The following is a 20,152-nucleotide window of genomic DNA, read 5'->3' as shown; positions in this document are numbered from 1 at the left end:
GTGACTTCTGTAATCTCATAGAGTTGTCCTCTTTTCATCCTCTGGACCATACCATTGAGCTAGGGTTTTTCAGCTTTACTTCTGGAGGGCTCATCTTCTCCCTTCTCCTCATATCCTCATTTTCATTTCCTTACATTTTACTCTGAGCTATCTCAGACATTCAGATGGTCTCAGCTGTCATCTTTGCAAACAGATTAAGATACCTCTAGTTCAGATTCAAGTTAGGGTGAAATATTCAACTTTGGATCCATCTCCAAAAGATAAGTTATTACAGGAATGAAGTTCATGATTTTCTGTCTAATTGTCTGAATAGTGAAACCAAGTTGACCACCATAGGTTATCTCAAGCTATTAGTACTCTGCCATTTCTCCAAGCCCACCAAGATAACTGTTCAGTTTTCTCTATCTTTAGATTGAGGTTTAGATGGGAAAGCCTGACTTAAGTATTAAACTTAATGCCTTGCTCTGAAAGTGAATGTGATGCTCAATCATTTCAGCCTGCTTCAGAAGCCACTGTCATGGGAAAAGTTGCATCTTGTGCTTTCATGACTTTCCTGATGAGTCCATCCATCAAAAGGTTCCTACTGAAGAGTGAGATTTCACTGGAATTTTAGACCAATTACAGTGAGACCAAATAGAAATTATTCTGGATTTTTCACATATAAACATGGCAAACAGCTTTTTTTCCATGTATCTATAATAGTTCCTATCAAAAAGTTGCGCTATGACATGATTGAAAATCTCTTTACCACAAGCCTTCAGTTTACAAGGAGCATATCTGATTATAGAGCATAGATACTTCTAGTTTTCTATAAATTCCACCACAGCATCAGCTCCACGAGCAACTAAAATTGGACAAAGCATCCCATTTGTGTTTTTATAAGTGCTAAGACAATGACATCTGCATTTCCGTTTCTTTCTACTGGAAATACATTTTATGAGATATCTCAGGCTTGCATTTATTTTGCTTTGTTTTTATTGGCATCATCTCACTGGGAGCTTATAAAACTTCCTGGGATCAACAAATACATTCAGGCCTTTTTCTTCCTCATAGTTGTTTACAACTGATGAATTTCCAGCATATTATTAGCATTCATATTAATTCCTAAGTGCATGACCTTGCATAGTGAACTACTTAATTTCATCCTGTTTCTGTTACTCCAGGCCTCAAGGTGACCCATTCCTCCTCCATACAAACAATTGCTCACAACTTTCATGATCAGCACCTTTTATTATCAGACTCCTGCTTTTGTGCCAGGTACTTTAATGAAAATATTAAATAAGACTGTCCCAAAATCAATCCTCAGAGGGCTCCACTGATAGTCTTGGAATATCATTAGGTCTTACATTTTAGTATTAATTATATTGCATTATCTACATTATGGCAGCAATGCTAGACTCAGCTGTCCTTCAACACTACACACATACGTACACAGTAAAAGAGAGCCCTTGTCCAGAGGAGCCAACCACCTGAACTGACAAGACAGGGACAGGCTGGAAGTAGCATGCTACTGTTTTGAGAGGCCATAATTTAGACGATGTTAATGGCAGCTGTAATGAAGGTTATCTGATAATTTGACATTGCTTAATATTTAGATTTCTGCTATTTGCAGATTAAGAGAAGGAAAAAAAAAAGAAATCCTGCTATATCCTACCCATCTACAAGAATGATGATCTAAGATTAGTAGAAAATTGAAATTTCTAAGCAGCTGGTAAGGAAGTAGACTGTGATAAAGATCTGCCTGTTATAATGCCTGAAGAAATACTCAGAATTTTTCTTTGACGTTCTTCACAAATCGGCATCACTGATTTGTGAAGATGCTGTCACATAAGGCTTTTCTGGATGTGTTGAATGAGACTCCTAACCATTTAATAGAAACATCTTTCAACATCAGTTCCGTATTTCTGGGAAAATTTTTAACCTACTATCTTTCACCAACACAAAATTGGTTTGATGACAATAATCAGAATCATAGAATTATAGAATGGTTTGGGTTGGAAGGGACCTTAAAGATCATCTAGTTCCAATCAGTGAAAAACTGTTTGCTTCTGATTTTTGAAGTATTGCAACCAGCAAATACTTAAGGAAAGTACCATTTATATTTTTCCTCTCAGTTTTCCTTTGATACTTTTGATGGTAATATTTGAATCAATTTCTTTAAAACTTGATGAATTTATTAAATCACTTTGTTAGGAACTTTGTCAGTATATCACTGATCACCGATAGTAATAAAATGTTCCTGTTGTTAGCTGGACTAACATCTTTCATAGTTTGCCCTCAACAAGAAGTATAAAGCAGCTGAAATTAGTACATAAATGTTTTCCTGGCACGTGGAATCTGCATTTCCTCAATGTGGGCATGATGTCAAAACATAGTGACAGTGTGCATGCACCCAAGAAAGCAAGCCTACAAGCAGCAACCATGGAACAAAACAAATATCCACATAAAATCTATTTTTTGTTTGCCTTTTTTTGTAGTATAGATTTATTGCACTTCAGTGGACTGGTTAACTAACTAAAGAAAAGCTCTCCAAAAGCTATTGAGAAACCATCCTGACTGTGATAGCAAAGCAAAACTGACAGAAGTGCTGCTACTACTTATACAGAAATATCCATATTCAGAGTGCTTGACAGACATTAAATTAATCCCACTGTATCTTAATTCTAATTGCCACAGGGATTCAGACTGTTCTGAGGCATACCTGCTGCAAAAGTTAAGTGTCTGTAGCACCTTCCTACTGCGGGAAATACAGTTAAGCTGCCGTTCGTTATTTTCATGAGAATATTTTTTCAAGGTTGTTTTCCTACACTTTAAAATGGGTCTCAGATGTCCTGGTTGGTATCTTGTTGGCACAGCCTTATTAATCTCTCAGTTGCATAAAAACTGGATGTAGCTGAAATTTCTCATTTGAAAGTTTTATGATGATTACTGTGATAGCCAAAAATGGCATTTTCCATAGGAAATATCACCTGTTATTTATTTTCCTAAGCTTTCATAAGTAGGAAGAACACAGTGTTTACTTATTCTTCTTTCAGGGCAAAACCTCCTAAAAGAAACCACAAAAAACATTAAAGCACATTTTCAAACCCCCTCCTCACCTCCTTTTGTCAATTTTGAATTTTTGTTCCAGGACATGCAACATTTCTGACCAACTCCTTTCCAAGCACTTGTGCACTCAAGTAGCTCATCACAGATCAGAGTGCCAGGAGGACCAAATGTCTGTGGGGTTGACACCCTGATTTCTTTCATGGTCTTAGACTAATATTCCTGAAACAATCACTTCTTCAGCCCCCATTGTCCTTTCATCTTCACATTGCTGACCTGCCTAACTCACTCCTCAGAGTGCAGTGGACAAAGTTCCGTGAAGGGTAGAGGAGAAGTACGTAAGTACTTGTGGATGTAAGCAAGAACTTTATCAGGTACTGCATTCCCAGAGCATCAGTAGGCTGAGCTTGTATTTGTGGCATTTATTAATGTAGAATGAAGGAAGATGCTGCAAGGCTTCAGAAACTGAACATCAGCACTGTGCTAGTCTTTCTTTGTGATTTTGACAAATTCTCAGAAGCATTCTGAGAATATACATTTCAGCTTATATTTGTATAGCTGGGAAAAAAAGCTGCCTGTCTCATGGGAATTCGATGAGGGTGCCTGCATGAGAGGTTGCAATAGTATGAACAGCTACATAGGCAGGATAAAGTGTTAGGAGCGTTTACTCTGGATTTACTGCCTGCCTGTATTATACCCAGCCAAAGTGAGCTCTCAAGGATTAGGTTCCCAATGAAGATGTGTTTTTGGTTTCATAGCACTGTGCATTTTTATTGGACAAATTAAAAATTCTCCCTGAAGAGAAGCATTTGCAAAATACTCACCAAAGGCACGGATGTGCTCAACAAACAGAAAGGGTTTTAGCAAACTAGACAGTCAATCTCCTGTACACTATGTGAAAGATGTTTCGTAGGAAAAAAGGTAAAATGCACGTGAAAAGAATGTCATAATGCAAGCATGGAAAGGCAGAAAATGTTAGTTTGATGAACAAATGTACATTCTTTTCCTTTACACCTTGTACCCATAAAGCTGATGATGACTCTTGTGAAGTCCTTACAAAGAATTCAACCTACAGTAGCAGAAGCATAATAATATCCATATTCCTCCCAAACGGATCACATAAGAATGAGGTTAGCTCAAGGAACAGAAAATAGATATATATCTGTATCTATACAAAGCCATTTGGCACTCATGTATTGTTTACATCTGCACAAATAGATTCTGTTTCCTGTAAGACCAGACTCCATTAGCCCCTTGCATTGTTATACTACCTGAACAATTATTTCAGGTACCAGTATCCAAGAAACAGACTTCAGGATTATGATGGCTTTTGAATTTTAAACTGTCTAAGCCATCAGATGTTGCCACCTTTGTAATATCTGTTAATGATTGCTATGAAAACTAATGTTTCTATTTTAATTTGTATTAGGCGAGTGATTAGTTGGGTACAGACTTGGCATGCTATTGAGACAATTGTGGCAGGACCTAGTTCTTAGATCCACTTTTTTCAGGCTTTTACTAGGTATGAGAAACTGAATTGCTCTGTACTCAGCTCAGTAGACTGTAATTTCTTTTGCAAACCTCTTGTTCAGGAATATAATGAAATCTTTGTGACAATTAACATTGAAGAAATAAAGGTTCTTTGCCATTATTTTCATGCTATCCAAATGCTTTAGGAATACCCTATTAGTTGTCATTTGTTGAAAGCGGGGTGGGGGTGGGGAGGTGTTTCACTTTTTTTTGCTTTTTCTTTTGTCCTTCTATGCATCAAAGCCCATAGGGGCTCCTTTACTGTTGTCCCTTGCTGCTGACTTTGAACCACACCTTGCTTGAAAACTGGTGGGAAGCCACAGAATAAAAGTTGATACCAAGTAGTTTTATTCTCTATTTCCTGATGTTATTCTTGCTAAAAATATCTTAGGCCTGAAAAAAAAAAATCAATAAACACAGTCTTTATTATCATGGCTTTGACTGTCATGCTCCAAAAAAATCTGCAAAGCAATTGGCTCCACTTTATGCCAGATACAGAAACTAGAGGCGAGGAGGTCCCATCCTCATCATCTCATGCAACAAGAAAGCTGAATGACATGGTTAATTAAAATCCCACTTTCCTCTTCTGGCAGCTTAAAATGAGCCCATTTGGTGTAGATTTAGCAAGGACACGGAACAAACTAAGCATGCAGCAAGGATTTCACTCTTCTTCCAGTGTTCGTTGCACTGTGATGGCTATCGTTTGCCAGTTCGCAAAGAGGTAATTCACTTCCAGGGCAGTTCAATTCAATAGGATTTTTGCCATTAGCTTCAATGTGACTTGTGTACCTCAGCTCCTCGTTTTTTTTCTCTTAATATCCCTTGATTCCCATTCTGCAAAACTGCCTTCCTGCTTTATGGCTTTCATAGAGACTGGATTCCAGTTTCACCAATTCCTTTTCTCTTTCTGAATCGAATGGAATCTTTACCTGTCCTCAATATGGACATAAAATGTAAAGTGATCCTCATTTCCATGGTGTCATATCAAATCTTTGTCTGTTTCTGTGATCCGCAATTCAGTGGCTTGATAAAAAGAAAGGAATAGTTTAAGAAATGATGTTCCCAATCTTCAAATGTTTCACTGTCATTGACAGCACAATAGTGCACTGGTTTTTGTGAATAACTTATTTATAGGCAACAGAAAAATCATCATATGCAATGAAAAAAAAGTAAAGAAAATCAAACCCACGTAAACAGTTCACACTCAGATCTATAGTTGTCAATTTTAAAAATTCATCTTGTGATTTGGATTCTGAAATTTTCGGTTAGATCAGTATGAAATGAAGATGTTGAAGGATATCCTCCATGACATGAAGATGTCCAGTGAGGATGACATCCATGGCAACACTGGGATTTACTCATGCATGAGTAAACCTCAAACATCCGCAAACATGTTCACCTTTCAGCTGATTGTTTGGAACAGACTCTCAGTTCCCAACCTTAATCTCAGCAAATACAAAACTATATACACATGTAAATCTGCATTTACAGATACCAGTATCTTCCTGTGTACACACTAAACATAATACTTCTCTTATACCTAAGCAGTAGGGCTTTCATTTGCAAAGAATTTTCATCTGTAACATAAGCAAAACAATGTATAAAAACATTTACTCCACTTGTAAGTAGATCCCTTAATTAATTTGAAAGCTTCACTCAAGGAATACAATACTTTAAAGTTTTAGTAGACGGTTTTGTTGCAGTAAAAAAATCTTTTAGAAGCTGTGAATACAGAGGTTGAAGATTAACTTTTGAAAAAGCATATTGCAGAATAGCTGTTAAGCAGGCCCTACATTTTTCACATGGCAGTTCTTCCTTAAATTTATTCAAAGAATATAATAGATTATGGAAAACTAAAGTAGAAAATGTTAAAAGCAACACACTGTGTAAAATTTACACACTAACTAAAGCAATAAATTAACTAGGTTGGTATTTTTTAGACAGCTTTCATAGTATCCAAACAAATATTATTTTACTTTGAGTGAAGTCAAATTTAACAGTAATTCATACGGGATTTCACGAACACGTTACAAGAAAAATCAAACTTCTACATCCATTATAATAATTTGGCACACAAATACTATGGATTTTCTAGTACAATACTTGTTTTCTTCAGGTATAGAGTGTAATCAAAATGTCTGAACACTACTTTTTTCTGCTTTGTTGCCTTTCTGAGTAATTCTTTAGGTAAAGTAGTAATGTGTAAATGACCTAGTTTTACTGTATCTGAATGTCAAAGACCAAATCAAGTGTGCATCAATACTGATTAACAGCAGCTATAATTTTAAGACCAAGCTGTTGTGCATTTTATCTCAGTTACAGTGCTTCTGGTAAGACCACAACGCACTGAAGACCCAGTGCGGGTGCAAGAACTGTGACAACTCTGTGATGAACTGTCTCAGGATACTGCTAATCACAACTGAATGCAATCACAAAACAATCCAAATAACTCCTTAGGGAACATCATCAACCATCAAACAAATTTAGAATAACTCTTAGTAAAAAAACTCATTGGGCAAGTTTTCCTACTTACCACTGTTTGAGGTCAGAACTTCAGCTGAAGTCTGACTTCTAGTGAAGCTACGCAGATGGACATGGACATCATCTGGGGATTCGATGCGTGGTTTCCAGTACGTCACCATGCCAGTAAAGAATGAAGGGAGTATTGTTATTTCAGGCAGGCAGCACCAGTGTTTCTGGACAGATACACCTAGCAGAGGCCTCCACACTACAGCTGCAACTAGATCCCAGTTTTGTGACGCACCACTACATCTCTGGCAGTGGCTTCAGCTTTTGTGCCAAGCAGCTGACATGCTCAGGGACCCTACCTCGAGCTCCACCTCGTTCCCCAAACCCTGCTATGGCAATGGCTTGGTCCCAAGCCATGAGGCCGTTCCCACTGCCAGGAAAGACAATCAGCTGCTGAAGCAATCTGTGCCCACCAAATCAACTTCTCCTGCCTCCTCCAAAGCAAAGGTGCAGGCCAGATGGATGTCTCCTGTGGCACAGTCTGGTCTACAGGTTCCTCTCTGGATCATGTGGTGGGTTTGAGGACTCCTCAGGCATGAGGACTGAAGACACTGAAACTCCCTAACCCAAGCAACGTAGACAAGTAACATATTTAACTTATCCTGCAATCTTAATACCCGCTTCAAAGCTACAATTATGAAAAATTGTATATGCCCTATTAAGCCTTCAAGGCTCTCGCACTCTTCTGTGGCAAGATACTTGGTGATGTAGGACACTGCAGCACCTCAGGATCTGGTTCTGCTCTGTTTAAAGCTCTTGGGAAAGGAGAAGTATGGCAGTCAAAAAGACAAGAAGCAAAAAGGTGCTGTTGAATAAAGATATAGTGGCTTTTTTTATGGAATGAGTTGGCTATCTTTATATTTTTTTAATGGGATGACAGGGGTACGGTAAGGAAGGGCAAAAATGGGGTGATCAGTAAGAGTACAGGATTACGAAAATGCAAGAGTGGAAAAGGGATCATCACCTACTTGATCATCATCCACAGAATGGCTACAGTGCAGGAGGACAGCAGGCAAGTAAGAAAACTTGTATTTGTGCAGGCCTCAACAAACATATGACTCATAATATTCATGCCCTTCACATATTTGGATCTTATTTCCTTTGTAACAAATGTATCTCACCCCTGAGGTGAATGCTTTTGTTGGTACAGATTTTCTTCATCAGCTCTCTCTGGAAATTGGCAGGCTAAGAGATATTTTCGTTATCACAGTTCATGAAGCACCCAGCAAACAGATCTTTAAGGCAATCAATTGTAATTATGTAAAATCTTAGCCTGCATCCAGCTTTCCCACTTTGCTCATGCTACTGTAACTGTATGATTTCAGCGGAACAGCTTCTGACTCTTAACACAACTAAGACCAGAGTTGGTCCTAAAATTATGTTTCAGGGAACACAAGAAATTACTCAAGAAACATAATGTATTTGAGAACATTTTTAATAAATAATGTGACAAAAATTACTTTTCTGATTATTGGATCCTCAGTATGCAAAATTATGGCTAAAATATGAGGTTTCTTACATGAACATAATGAAAACATTAATCACATGGATTGTTCCTTTAGTACTGCACACCCTTTCTATGGAACCTTTCTTTAAAAATTAGCTAAATGAAAAATTTCAGTCCTCGGTAAACACCAAAACACTTTTTTTTTCTTTTTTTTTTTTTCATTGGGGCTAGTCCTGATAGCTGTCAATAAACAAACACACATTTTTCCATTAGCACCAATGACAAAGAAATTTTATAATTACAAAAAAGATCATAAAATCTACAGACAGAGGACATCATTTGGCAAATTCAATGCAACTAATGCCTCTTTTTCAGCTTTAATGTTAATCCAATGTTGAGAGAGGCCACAGCAAAACTGGTAATTTTCTGTAAGTCCAGGAAAAGTGAGAAGTGTTTTGATTATGGCCCACATTTAGGTTTGTTACTTTACCGTCTGTCATCATTCAAATATTCCAAATACAAACATAGAGCATTAACAAAAAGATGAAAAATATCCCAAACAAATGCTTAACATTTTCAATAAGACAAAAAAAAGGTTAATAGTTACAATGGTTTACAAACAAAGTTTAGTGATTGTGCTTTTAAAACCAAAAAAAAAAAAAAAAAAAAGATAAGCAGTGCATTACAAAAAAATTAATCGCCAAGATCAAACAAAACTTCTTTAAGTGGCACTTCTTCTTTAAGGTGAATTGACACAAGTAGAGGTCTGAGATTTGGGCCAGTAACAGTTAACGATATTACCCGATCATTATTAAAAATGTCCATTCATTTTCCTGCTTATTTTCATAAGCATTGTTGAAGCTGAAAACTATAAAAAGTTTCAGATAAACTTGCTCATGCCATAATTAGGCAAATAACAATCATATTGGCTTACCTCTTGCCTATCCCAAAGGACATTTTTAATAAGAATGTAGTTAATGATGAAAATGGAAAGACAAATCAAAGTACCACAGGGGATTTAAAATGGGTACATATTTACAATAAGAGCCACCTCATCCCAAATTAATTTTACTTGCATTTGTAAAACTGTATCATCTGCAAAAGGTTAGCAAGAGACTGGCAGAAAACAAGACACACAGTCTGTATTGAGACTGCAAGATACCATTTGCACTAACTGCAGACTACAGTGAAACCCCTGGAATAAAAGAATGTTCTGCATGATGGTCACTTTGGGGATCTTTTTAATCAATGCTGTATCACTTGCAATGTTATCGATTGGCTCACTGGTGTACTGGCAGTGTACTAAGCGCCATCTTGCTGGGGAGAAACCTCAGGATCCCAGGCTCTGGAATCCCCTTCTGTTCTAATCCTGAAGCAGCAGCCAGCCCAAGTATCACGAAGAACAGTTTACCTGCTTTCTTGGGCAGCAAAGGTGATGCACTTAGCATTATGGAATAGGCAAGGGCCGATCCTAGTAAGGAGGGTTTACAAAGAAAGAGTAAAATAAAAACTAGCATTCTGACGGCATGAAGAAAAATGAAAAATTGTACACTCTGATTGCACTGAACATTATTTCTGGCGTCAAACATCATCAGACTTGAGGCATCTTAAGTGATTTTTTTTTTTTTCTGATTAGATTTTAAAAGCCTGTTACAGTACATGTCGCTGTCTTCAGCTTTCTGTTTCCTGTGTTAAAAAAAAAAAGACATAAATGACTAGACATTCAATTTTTATTATTTAAAATTTGTTTCACATACTTCTTAGAGATTTGTTACCTTTAAATACTAATAACTACTTTAAATCACATGCAGGAACATGACTGCATGATGGACACCCTTTCTACAATCAGGATTTAAATTGAATTAATATCATTAGGCAGGAAAAAAAAGAAGAAAAAAGTTCATGCCTTAATATCTAGGAAAATCTAGAATGATAAACTGTCAAAAAACGTGAAAGGCAATGCCAAGGTGTTTTAGATGCTCTATTTCTTTACTTTCACATTAGAAATAATCTGGATAATGTAAAGTGCACATTTAAATATTGTATTTCTGCAAGTTCTGTTCCATAGGTTTTAGTATGGTGACAGTTATACTATGCTACATATTACTTGTTTTTTTATGTTTTTGACACATTCTTAAAGTTTCTTTTCTTGGACTGAGCATACTGTCAATAGACAGATAAATGTACTAATTTTACTGAAGAGAAATATTTCTGTTTCAAAAGTGGTTTTTCTTGACATCTGTCTAAGCACAGAAAATAGCCTTATTCTAGTCATCTTCAGCAGTAAAACTGCAGTTACCTCCATCTCTTCTTCTTCCTCTTCTCCTTGTTCATACGCTCCCAGTACTTGCATTTCTGCAACATTCCTTCGGGCTATATTTGTTTGATCTGCCCTCTGTCTGCCTCCTGATCCTCTTGATGACATCGAGCTGGAGGAGCTGGGATCTCTAGGATTATTCGATGTTGGAAACGTTGGCCTAGAATATGGCAGGATGTCCTCTGCATAATGAGATATATACATTGTTATGTTTACAAGGCCACAGATCCTAAAATTTCTGCATGCAGTTGATTTATTTTAGTTTTTATGATCCTCGGGAGGTTTAAAGTGATGCCTGACATGAATATGAAGTACACTGTTTCCATAATAGCATTATAGAATCTTTCTTGAGGAAATTTGTAGTATTCACGTGGTAACATTCACCACAGAAAAACTAACTCATGATTACTGTCCACTTCATTTCAATTTATGATCCTTGCTCTATGTTCTACAGGAAAATTAAGGAAAAAACCCACCCCTTGTAGTATATTTTCAATATAACTGAGGAGGAGGAAATGCCAATGCATGCACAATACCCACAAGGAACTCATTACATCTAAATATTAGACTCTAAATTTCTCAGACTGAGTTTGAAACAAAATTAGTGGGCATGTTTTATAATTTCACCACCATCCTCTAATCTAACCTTCTAATAACTTTTGATTGTAGCAATCCACTGTAACCAACCTCTACTATGTGACTTCACTCAGTTCCCTGATAAATTAATTATAATTAGATAGATTAAATATAACTAGACCATAAATGTATGGTAGGGGCAAGATCACTGATCCTTACAACTCCTGACGGATATTTCTGTTTGGGATTCCTTAGCATTAGCTTTAATACATGATGGGTATAAGGAAAGCAAGATAGAAAAATCTATGTTTTTCATAAGCTTTTATTTCCATTTTACCCTAATGAGAATCTCCAATGTAACCTGTATTAGCACTGTATAATTACAATAAATGGTGACAATTCAGCAGATCTAACTTCAACTCACACCAGCAGTGTGAGACACCTGAAAAGAGCTGGCCTGTTCCCTGTGATCAACACCCAATATTTCAGTAAACCCAGAGCATGCAAAACAACCTTGAAGAAGATGAGTTTTTGCTGGTGTGGTTTCTCGTTTTGGTGCTTTATTTCCTCGCAGTTTCCCATCGTTTTGCTGTTCCTGTGATTCTCTCCTCTCTCCTGAATTTGTCCGCACATCCGAATGCTGTCTCCCATCCACCCCATCCCTCCCCTTGTAGCTCGCTCCTTTCCTTTCCGCAGATCTGTCTGTCCTCGCTTCTATAGAAGCAAGTTTTGGCAACATGACCGGCCGCACCTCCAGCTGTGATTTGGACTGAGCAGTTGGTGATTTTATAGCTGGAGGTGGCACAGGAGGGGGTGGCAAGTCTACAAAGTTGAAAAAAAATAGTAATTACGATGACATCATACACTAGTGAAATTAAGAAATAATAAACTTGAACTGAAGAAACAGATGCCCTATTTACCTTCAGCCCTCCTTCTGCCCTTCTCCCTCCACCCCAAAAATTATTGTTACGATTGCTGATGGGTATTTTCCCAAAGCTTGAGCTTTAAAAATGGAAAAAGTAAAGATCTCTCACTGCCTTTTCAAATCACAGTATTTTCTTAAAAATCATTAAAAAAAGCTGTAATAAACTTTGGGCACTTGGATATTAATATATCAGTTACGGATATCAACATAAAGATATTAACATATCTTTGCTGGTATTTATTGTTTTTGATAAATCCATTTAACAACACAGCAGCTTGTGCTATAGTTGCTCAAGGTCTTCAGTGTACTGAGTATTAAAGCAAGTTGGCTGGGGTGTAAGAATGTATATCAGATGCACTGCTGATATATGTAAGGAGAAACTACAGTAATTATTACATTCTTCTTCCAAAATAATAGGTTAATCTAACATACATATCCCTGATGTCTGTGGGTGTGTCATGAGATATAAAAAAATCCACACTCAACCAACGAGGTAACAAGCTCTCAGGAAGAATAACAAAAAAAAAAGCCAGACAAGACTTTTGAATTTCTGTCCTTAAATTAGCACAGCTTAAGGGGTTCTAAAATTCTGTATATTTTTAAGTAGTATTTATAAGGCACACATATATTTTACTTAGTTACATTTTTCTGTTCCTGCATTAAGACTTAGAACTAGAATGTATAAAACTGTTCATCAGGATACAATAGTGCTCTGTGGAATATAAAATGTGAAGGAAAAAAATGTAAAAGGCAAACAAGGAAGTGACTACAAAAGCAGTTCACAACAAAGCTGTAGGAACAAATCTCATGCATATAAGAGAACAACAGGTTAAAAAAGTGAGATGTGAAAGATGATTCCAAGGTTAATATTCTCAAATGAGATTGCTAAAAAAAACCCCTAGCACTATTACAAAATGTAACTTCAGCATTTTATAATAGTGCGCATTCATTCCTTCTACTTCCACAAAAATCTTGGAGCAGCTGTGTTTTTCAAACACCATCACTATCCATACAGCTAATTCACAGTCTATTCAAGAGCATGTTTCAACTGAAAATTAACTAAATTGGGCCAAGAATAAAGGTAGTACTCCAGAATAAGAAAAAAAAAGCATCTAACATATATGTATAAATTCAGACATGGCAGATGCCCGACATTTTCAAGAGGTTTTTCCAGTGACACAAAGCACAAGTGACTTAATCTAGCCCTGTGGAAAGGTGTAGCAATGCAGAATTCGGTGCTCTATGCAAGCTTACTGGGCACCATCCTCTATATTAAATTGGTGACATAACTTGGAACTGCCCTTGACCTGTTTTAAATAAGACCAAAAATTTTATCAGTTGTCTGGACTAGGATGATGAGGAAGAAAGATGTCGTAAAGTACATTTCCTAAGGTTGGACATATTTCAGGTAAATGAGATCTGTAACATCATTCTTGCTGCATTAACTCCACTGTCTTGGTAAAAAACACAAAAAAAAGAAAAGAGGAAAAAAAAACCACAAAAAAACCAACCAAGCAACCAAGAAAACTTCTTGTTCAAATGAGTGAACCCAACCATTTTCACTGTGTTGCTGAGTCCTGTAGAAGTTTAAATCTATATGTGCCTGCAAGTTTGGATATTTGGATCACAAGGCTCCACAGCCATGTGATCTTAAGTGGCAATACCTGCTCCAAAAACTGTTGGTCTGAGGTAGTTGTGGTGGTTTAGCCCCTGCCGGGGTCTGAGACCACGCGGCCGCTGCCCCTCCCCCACAAAGGGAGTGAAATACAAAGCCCCGATCTGAGATAAGGAGAGGTTTACACAACAAACAATAACAATAACAGTGATAACAATGAACAGAGCAAAGTATATACCGATACAGCAGTGAGAGAACCGGCTGCGCCAACCCACGGGATCACCGATTCCTCCCGCGCTGGCGCCAGGATGTGACCTCAGCATGGCATATGAATAACCCGGCCAGAGCTTCCCCCCACTGCTGGGGAAACTTAACCCTATCCTGGCTAAACCAGGACAGGTAGTATATAACTTCTTACAATTCAACAGCTAGGTGAAAAATTGTATGAAGATTGCCCAAGAACTCAGAGTTGTGTGTGATATGTCCCTTGAAAGCCCAGTGCATCAGACCACCTCAAATCCAGACCAAAGTTTATCAGGCACAAGAACCGTTCTTCAAAAGCAAGGCTGGAGATGGTGACAGTTCCCACCTTTTGCAGAATACTTTTAGTGATTATAGAACTTAGTCAAGATTTAAAAAAGTAAGATAAACTCTGCATTAGCCTGAAGAGATTCAAAGAATATTTCCCTTTCTGAGGAAAACATCTTTCTCACAACATGTCTTCTCTCAGAAAAGAACATACTAAACCAGACGTGCATGAAGATATTCAAACTCAGAAGTGTAGGCTTCTGAAACCACAGCTGTTCATGCAGTATCTGGTGTCTCACATTTTCCACTCACTGTCTCTATTAAGTTATCAGGGCACTGAATAGCCCTTCTGTTGAGCCTGCTGATGTAAGGGGTGTGCAGGTACTTAACATCAGCCTTTTCAGCCACCCTTGGAGCCAGTCTCCAACAGCTGTGGCACAGCAATGCACTGGCTCAATACCAAAGGGAAGGAACAGCATCTTTCCTGTAGCCTATAAAATACAAGTTGGAACAAACTACTTTCTTCAAGAATCCTATTCAGCTACACAGGACAATGAACAAAGTGGTGTTAAATCTTGACTATGGAAAGGAAAGATGCATTGATATAAAAAGTTTCATAAAACGGCAGCAGCTCTATGGTACAGTAATAACTAAAAAAAAGTGATACTCTCCTTCAAGAACATTTTTGCAACCTGCAGGGAGACTATAGAAATCTTCATTATAACACAGTACTCCTCGCTGAGAAGAATCCTTTACAGAGGAAAAAAAACCCAACTTTTCAGAGGTCAACACTATTACACCCCTGTGGTATTTATTTTAACAGCTCAGATCACAGAGAAAATCCAGATTCAATCTGCCTCCTTGAGTACAAACTGGCACACTTCTATTAAAAGCAAAATGGAAGCTTCCATTGTACGGAATAAAAAATAAATCACAAAGCAACATCAAACCAATATAAAGAACTCAGAAGTATTTGTTAAAGGTCAGCTGTGCTCACATGTTTCATTCATGTCTATGTATTACTGTTGTACGGCTTCTCACATAACTCAAACAATTAATGGATGCCATTTCACAGCATGGTCTAAAGGGGAAACCTTCCATATATTTTTTGAAAGGAGCAATGATAATTTTCTAAATGAAAACATATACAGGAATCATGGAATAAGCAAAACAGCAGTGGGGAAAAATAATCTGCGAAGTTAGTTTAGCATTGAAGTGGAGAAATGACAAATAAGCACAAAAAGATGGAAGTGTAAGTCATGACAAATGAGGGAAGTAGGCCTTATTAGGCAACTCAGCTCTATTGGGCTGTAGATTTCTACAGTCATACCCTTAAGAAAACAGCACTTAGAGATTTTATGCAATATTGGAGAAGATACAAAGTGAATTTTCTTTCTATTGCATATTTGTGCAGGTATGCAAAACTCAAAAGACTGTTCCTGACTTAGTAAAGCTTCTTTAAGATTATTTAAGATTCCTAGATACATAATAACTTCAACTACTATTATTCATGTACTAAAGTTACTTTCATGCCTTATCTTTCAAGAAACATGGCTCAAACAGTACACAATAATTGGATGAATAAATAGATAAGCAAAACCCGGTATGATGTATAAAAGCAGTGAGTTGTTGGGTTGTAGAGTTTTTCTGTCTGTATGTACATTTACATAATGCTTTCATCAAAACAATTTTCACTCCACAAAACCTCCCTCAGCAACAAAATCAACGTTTACAAAATATCCCACAATGGAATCAGAAGTAAGGACTCCAAAGAAGGCAGGTATCTGAAAATTATTATCATTCAATAACAAGCTGCTTTTTAGCAGAGGTAAGAAATACTTTCCTACTTAGTTTTTACCTTGCTGAAATTTGTGCAGAGTACATTTTTGTTACTGCACAGGCAGAGGGAGACAAAACCACAAATGATTCTGGCATGCACAATGGCTTAACATTTCAAAGTGAAAATTCAAAGAAATATCTGGCAGATATTCAATCACCTTTTGTGAGAAATTCAGCTGTCCTAACATCATGTCATTGATAAAACAGCTAAATAACTCAGTTACACTCTCAACCAGTTAGTTGTGAGAATGTTAGTATTTGTTCCTTTGTCACTCAGAGATTTAAAAAAGAGTAATGATTTAAAATCTCATATGAACTGTCAATGGCCTAATTTCTATTGAAAGACCTACTAAACTGAGCAATGACAAAGTACTTTTATCCTTTTTATCTAAATTTTTACAACTTTGAGGGCTTGTAACTCCTAATAAATCAAGACAGTTCAGAACAGACTCATATATATTCTTTTAAAATTTGGTTTCTTAAATTAAATATGTAAGTAGGTCAGGCAAGGTGGAGAAGGAGGATACATCTGTTAGTTGGTTCTTGTAAGGCACTCCTAGTAGTTAAGACTCTAAAAGGCTAGATGAAGAGCAATTAAAAATTCATACATTTTAATCCTTACCACTTACTGAGAAAAGATTTTTAGTAATAAATACGGAGAACATTTCACCTGCTGGATGACTATCATGGAATAAAACAACTGAGCTGAAATCCCTTTCCACATGAGGTAGAAAGTGATTTGAACTAATGTTAGCAGAAAATACAAAATTGTTACTACTGTACAATGCAGAGTAGATCAGAGAGCACTCTATTTAAAAAAGAGTAGTAGACTTTTTACTGCTACATCAGTAACAAACACACTTTCAGAAATATCAATCTCTTTTGCAAATCTTGCTGTATAAATTAAAAAAACCAGAATTTTCTGACTTACATATATTGCTGCTGATAATACTCCTGGCATTTTCAACCATTCATGCAAAGACTTAATTTATTTATATATCCTTTCTGTCAACTAACTGTGTAAATTCTTCATGACACCAGTATTTCATGAAACTGCTAGTAAATACTAATTCAGGTAATTTGGGAACAGTAGAAAATTCTTTATATGTGAAAGTAAATTCCATTTTAAAGGCTGAGAAAGCATCTCTTTTTAATATTTATTCAAAGCTTCTAGCCACCAAAAATGCTTAAGTTCAGAATATCCGCTTTGCTCTACTACAAACACACATATGTTCACCCACTATGAGGAAAAAAAAAAATCTTTGTATCAGGCACTCCTTTATAAAAAAGATAAGTAACAGTGTAACAACAAGCCAACAGAAAAACCTAAGTGTATCTAGGAAAGGTCAGTTGTGCTTAACTGTTTCATTCATGTCTCCATATCACTTTTCTCCACTTCACAAAAACAATTAGTAGATGTTATTCTATAGCTAATTCTAAAGGGACAATATACTAGATGTGGCTATTAAACTGAATGGTTGGAATCTTCAGTAAGGTTCCAAATATGCTTATGTAAATGGATTGAGGGTAAAAAATAATAATAATAAAAAAAAATCAAAACCAAACAAGACCTTCAACCTTTGAACTGGGTTTTATTGGATCTGAAGAAATTAAAGCCATAATTTGCTGTTCCCCGAATGACCACATTGTATTGCACACTAAACAGGTTAGCGGAAATTCTTACCTAATTAGAAAATATGCTGAGGTAAGCAGGTGCTATATAACACAAAACAAATATTGATCATGATTGTCAAATCTATTGCAATATCTAACTACAATGCTCTATGATTTAACTTTGTATAATTACTTTCACAAAAACCTGTCATCAAATACAGGCCCACCTCTTATTTATTTCTGTGTTAGAATAAAATGGCCACATAAAACTCCTGTTCAGATTTTATTTCTGATGTCCTAGCTGTTGTGCTTGTATCAAGGTTTGATGCTCAGCCAATTATTCATTTAAAAGCATTCCATTCAAGAGAATAAAAGCTGATAAAATGTCCATAAAATCTTGCAAAACGCCATTACAAGGGTCTCATAAACGTAACATTTCTGGTACAGTTTTGGGATTTACACCTTGTGTTGTCCTTTCACAGAAGCAAACATGCACAAAACCACTGTAATAACCTCTTGAAATCAGATAATATTCCAACAGCTCAGTTTCACTGACAGAAGGGGCCTGGGCATAAGCCAAGAGGCCCAGGTGCACTGTGTCATGCCAGTATTTAATGCAGCCTAATATCAGATAGATGCTAGTGAGAGAAAATACTCAGAATAAAGTACAGATAATAGCACGGACAACCACTCATTGCTAAATTACTTCTGCTCATCATGCTGTGAGCTTTGTATTAAATTTTTTCGTCAAGTGGCAGGAATCATAGGGAGAAGTGGCTCAAAACTCCCTTCATGTAACCCTGGATAAGGATCTATAATATTAGGCTTTCATATGATAATGGCAAATGACGCCCCTCTTTGAAAAATTTCAGACTGGTAATGAAAGTCCTAATCAGATTGTTGTTGCGGAGAACCAGGAGGTGGGGAACGATGCCTTTCTTTCCCCTCCCCGCCGTTAGCAAATTCAGCAAACTTGACAAGATGGGTTAAGTCTTGGAGAATTTATCTTACATGAATTTCCAACAAAGCCCGTGGGTTGTTTTATAAAACTGGAAGGTAGTGCTTTAATAAAAGCTGCACCACCTGAGGCATTTTCATTAAAGGCTCTCTCTAGACAACATCACAATGTTTGCATTATCCTCTTACACTCCCAAGAGAATACAAGCACTACCTTTTCAGCAAGAGTTGATATTGTGTGTGAAGGCACGAGAGAAGATGATTAGATTTTGCTTTTACTCACAAAGTAACCGTTTGCAACAATGCTGTGGTCGGGATTAAAATTCATTGATTTGTGTTGTCCACCATTTGAATGGTAAATTTTTTTTTTTCAGGAAAAGATACATTCTGAAGGTTTTAATAGTCAGTCATGTGAACGAAGATTTTAATCCTAACAGCACATTATTCTCAATGACTGTACTATTTATGCTATCTGGGCTCTTAAATAATGACAGTAATTAGCCGATTAGGACACTATAGAAAACAGGTGCAAGGCTCTGGAGTGGAAGCATCAATGTACAGTATTAAGGAACTCTGGCATTTAAAATGATTAATCTGTTCAGTGTGTTTAGCAACAGGAAACACAAATCACTGAATTCTGAAACATAATGTTATCTCTGTGGAAAAATTTCACACACACACACTGAATGCATATTTAGAAAGGTTCACTGACGTTTTCACCCATTTCAGTGGACTCACCATCTGTGTAGACTTCTCTGCGCAGATGTCCTGGCTGGTGTTTTTGCTTTTTGGCAGGTCGGACCTTCTGTATTACAACAGCACTCATGTTGCTGTCAGTAGATACAGGGCTGGTGGGTCTAGGACAGTGTGATGCATGAAAATGTCTACGGCCTGGAAATTGTTACAGAACAATAGCTATTATTTTTTCAGCTAAAAAGATGTTTCATACTTTCTTTTTTTTTTTTTTCTTCACATCAGAATGACCCAGCTATACAAACCCTGAAAATACACTGTTGGAACACTAATAAAACTCTTATCCCTCCTGTAATCAGTTTTAGAGTGAGCTGCAAATATATTGAAGCATTTGCTGTCCTACCAGTAGGCAGGCTGGCTTCGTTGCACAGAAATTATCCAACTGCTTGGTAGCTGGTAGCTCCTGCCCCAGGAATGTGAACTCCATCAGCAAGCAAGAACAAGCAGGCTTCCTGCCCAGCAACTTTCTGGAAACAA

The 20,152-nt window shown here is 36.9% G+C and overlaps 1 protein-coding gene across 1 annotated transcript in view; it reads right to left on the bottom strand.

Moving 5' to 3' along the window:
- Window positions 1-8,521: 8,521 nt before the first annotated feature.
- Window positions 8,522-20,152, bottom strand: part of ROBO1 (roundabout guidance receptor 1) — a 381,747-nt gene continuing 370,116 nt past the window's right edge. The window contains exons 26-29 of the mRNA XM_074816706.1: window positions 19,661-19,813; window positions 11,958-12,266; window positions 10,851-11,050; window positions 8,522-10,237 (exon numbers count right to left, since the gene is read on the bottom strand). Of these exons, the coding sequence (XP_074672807.1) occupies window positions 10,223-10,237; window positions 10,851-11,050; window positions 11,958-12,266; window positions 19,661-19,813 (677 nt within the window). The 3' untranslated portion in view covers window positions 8,522-10,222. The remainder of the gene's footprint in view (window positions 10,238-10,850; window positions 11,051-11,957; window positions 12,267-19,660; window positions 19,814-20,152) is intronic.

The sequence above is a fragment of the Strix aluco genome, chromosome 2, assembly GCF_031877795.1.
Source record: "Strix aluco isolate bStrAlu1 chromosome 2, bStrAlu1.hap1, whole genome shotgun sequence".
NCBI classification, from domain to species: Eukaryota; Metazoa; Chordata; class Aves; order Strigiformes; family Strigidae; genus Strix; species Strix aluco.
Note: the sequence above shows the minus strand (reverse complement) of the source record. Positions and strands in the feature narration are given on the sequence as shown.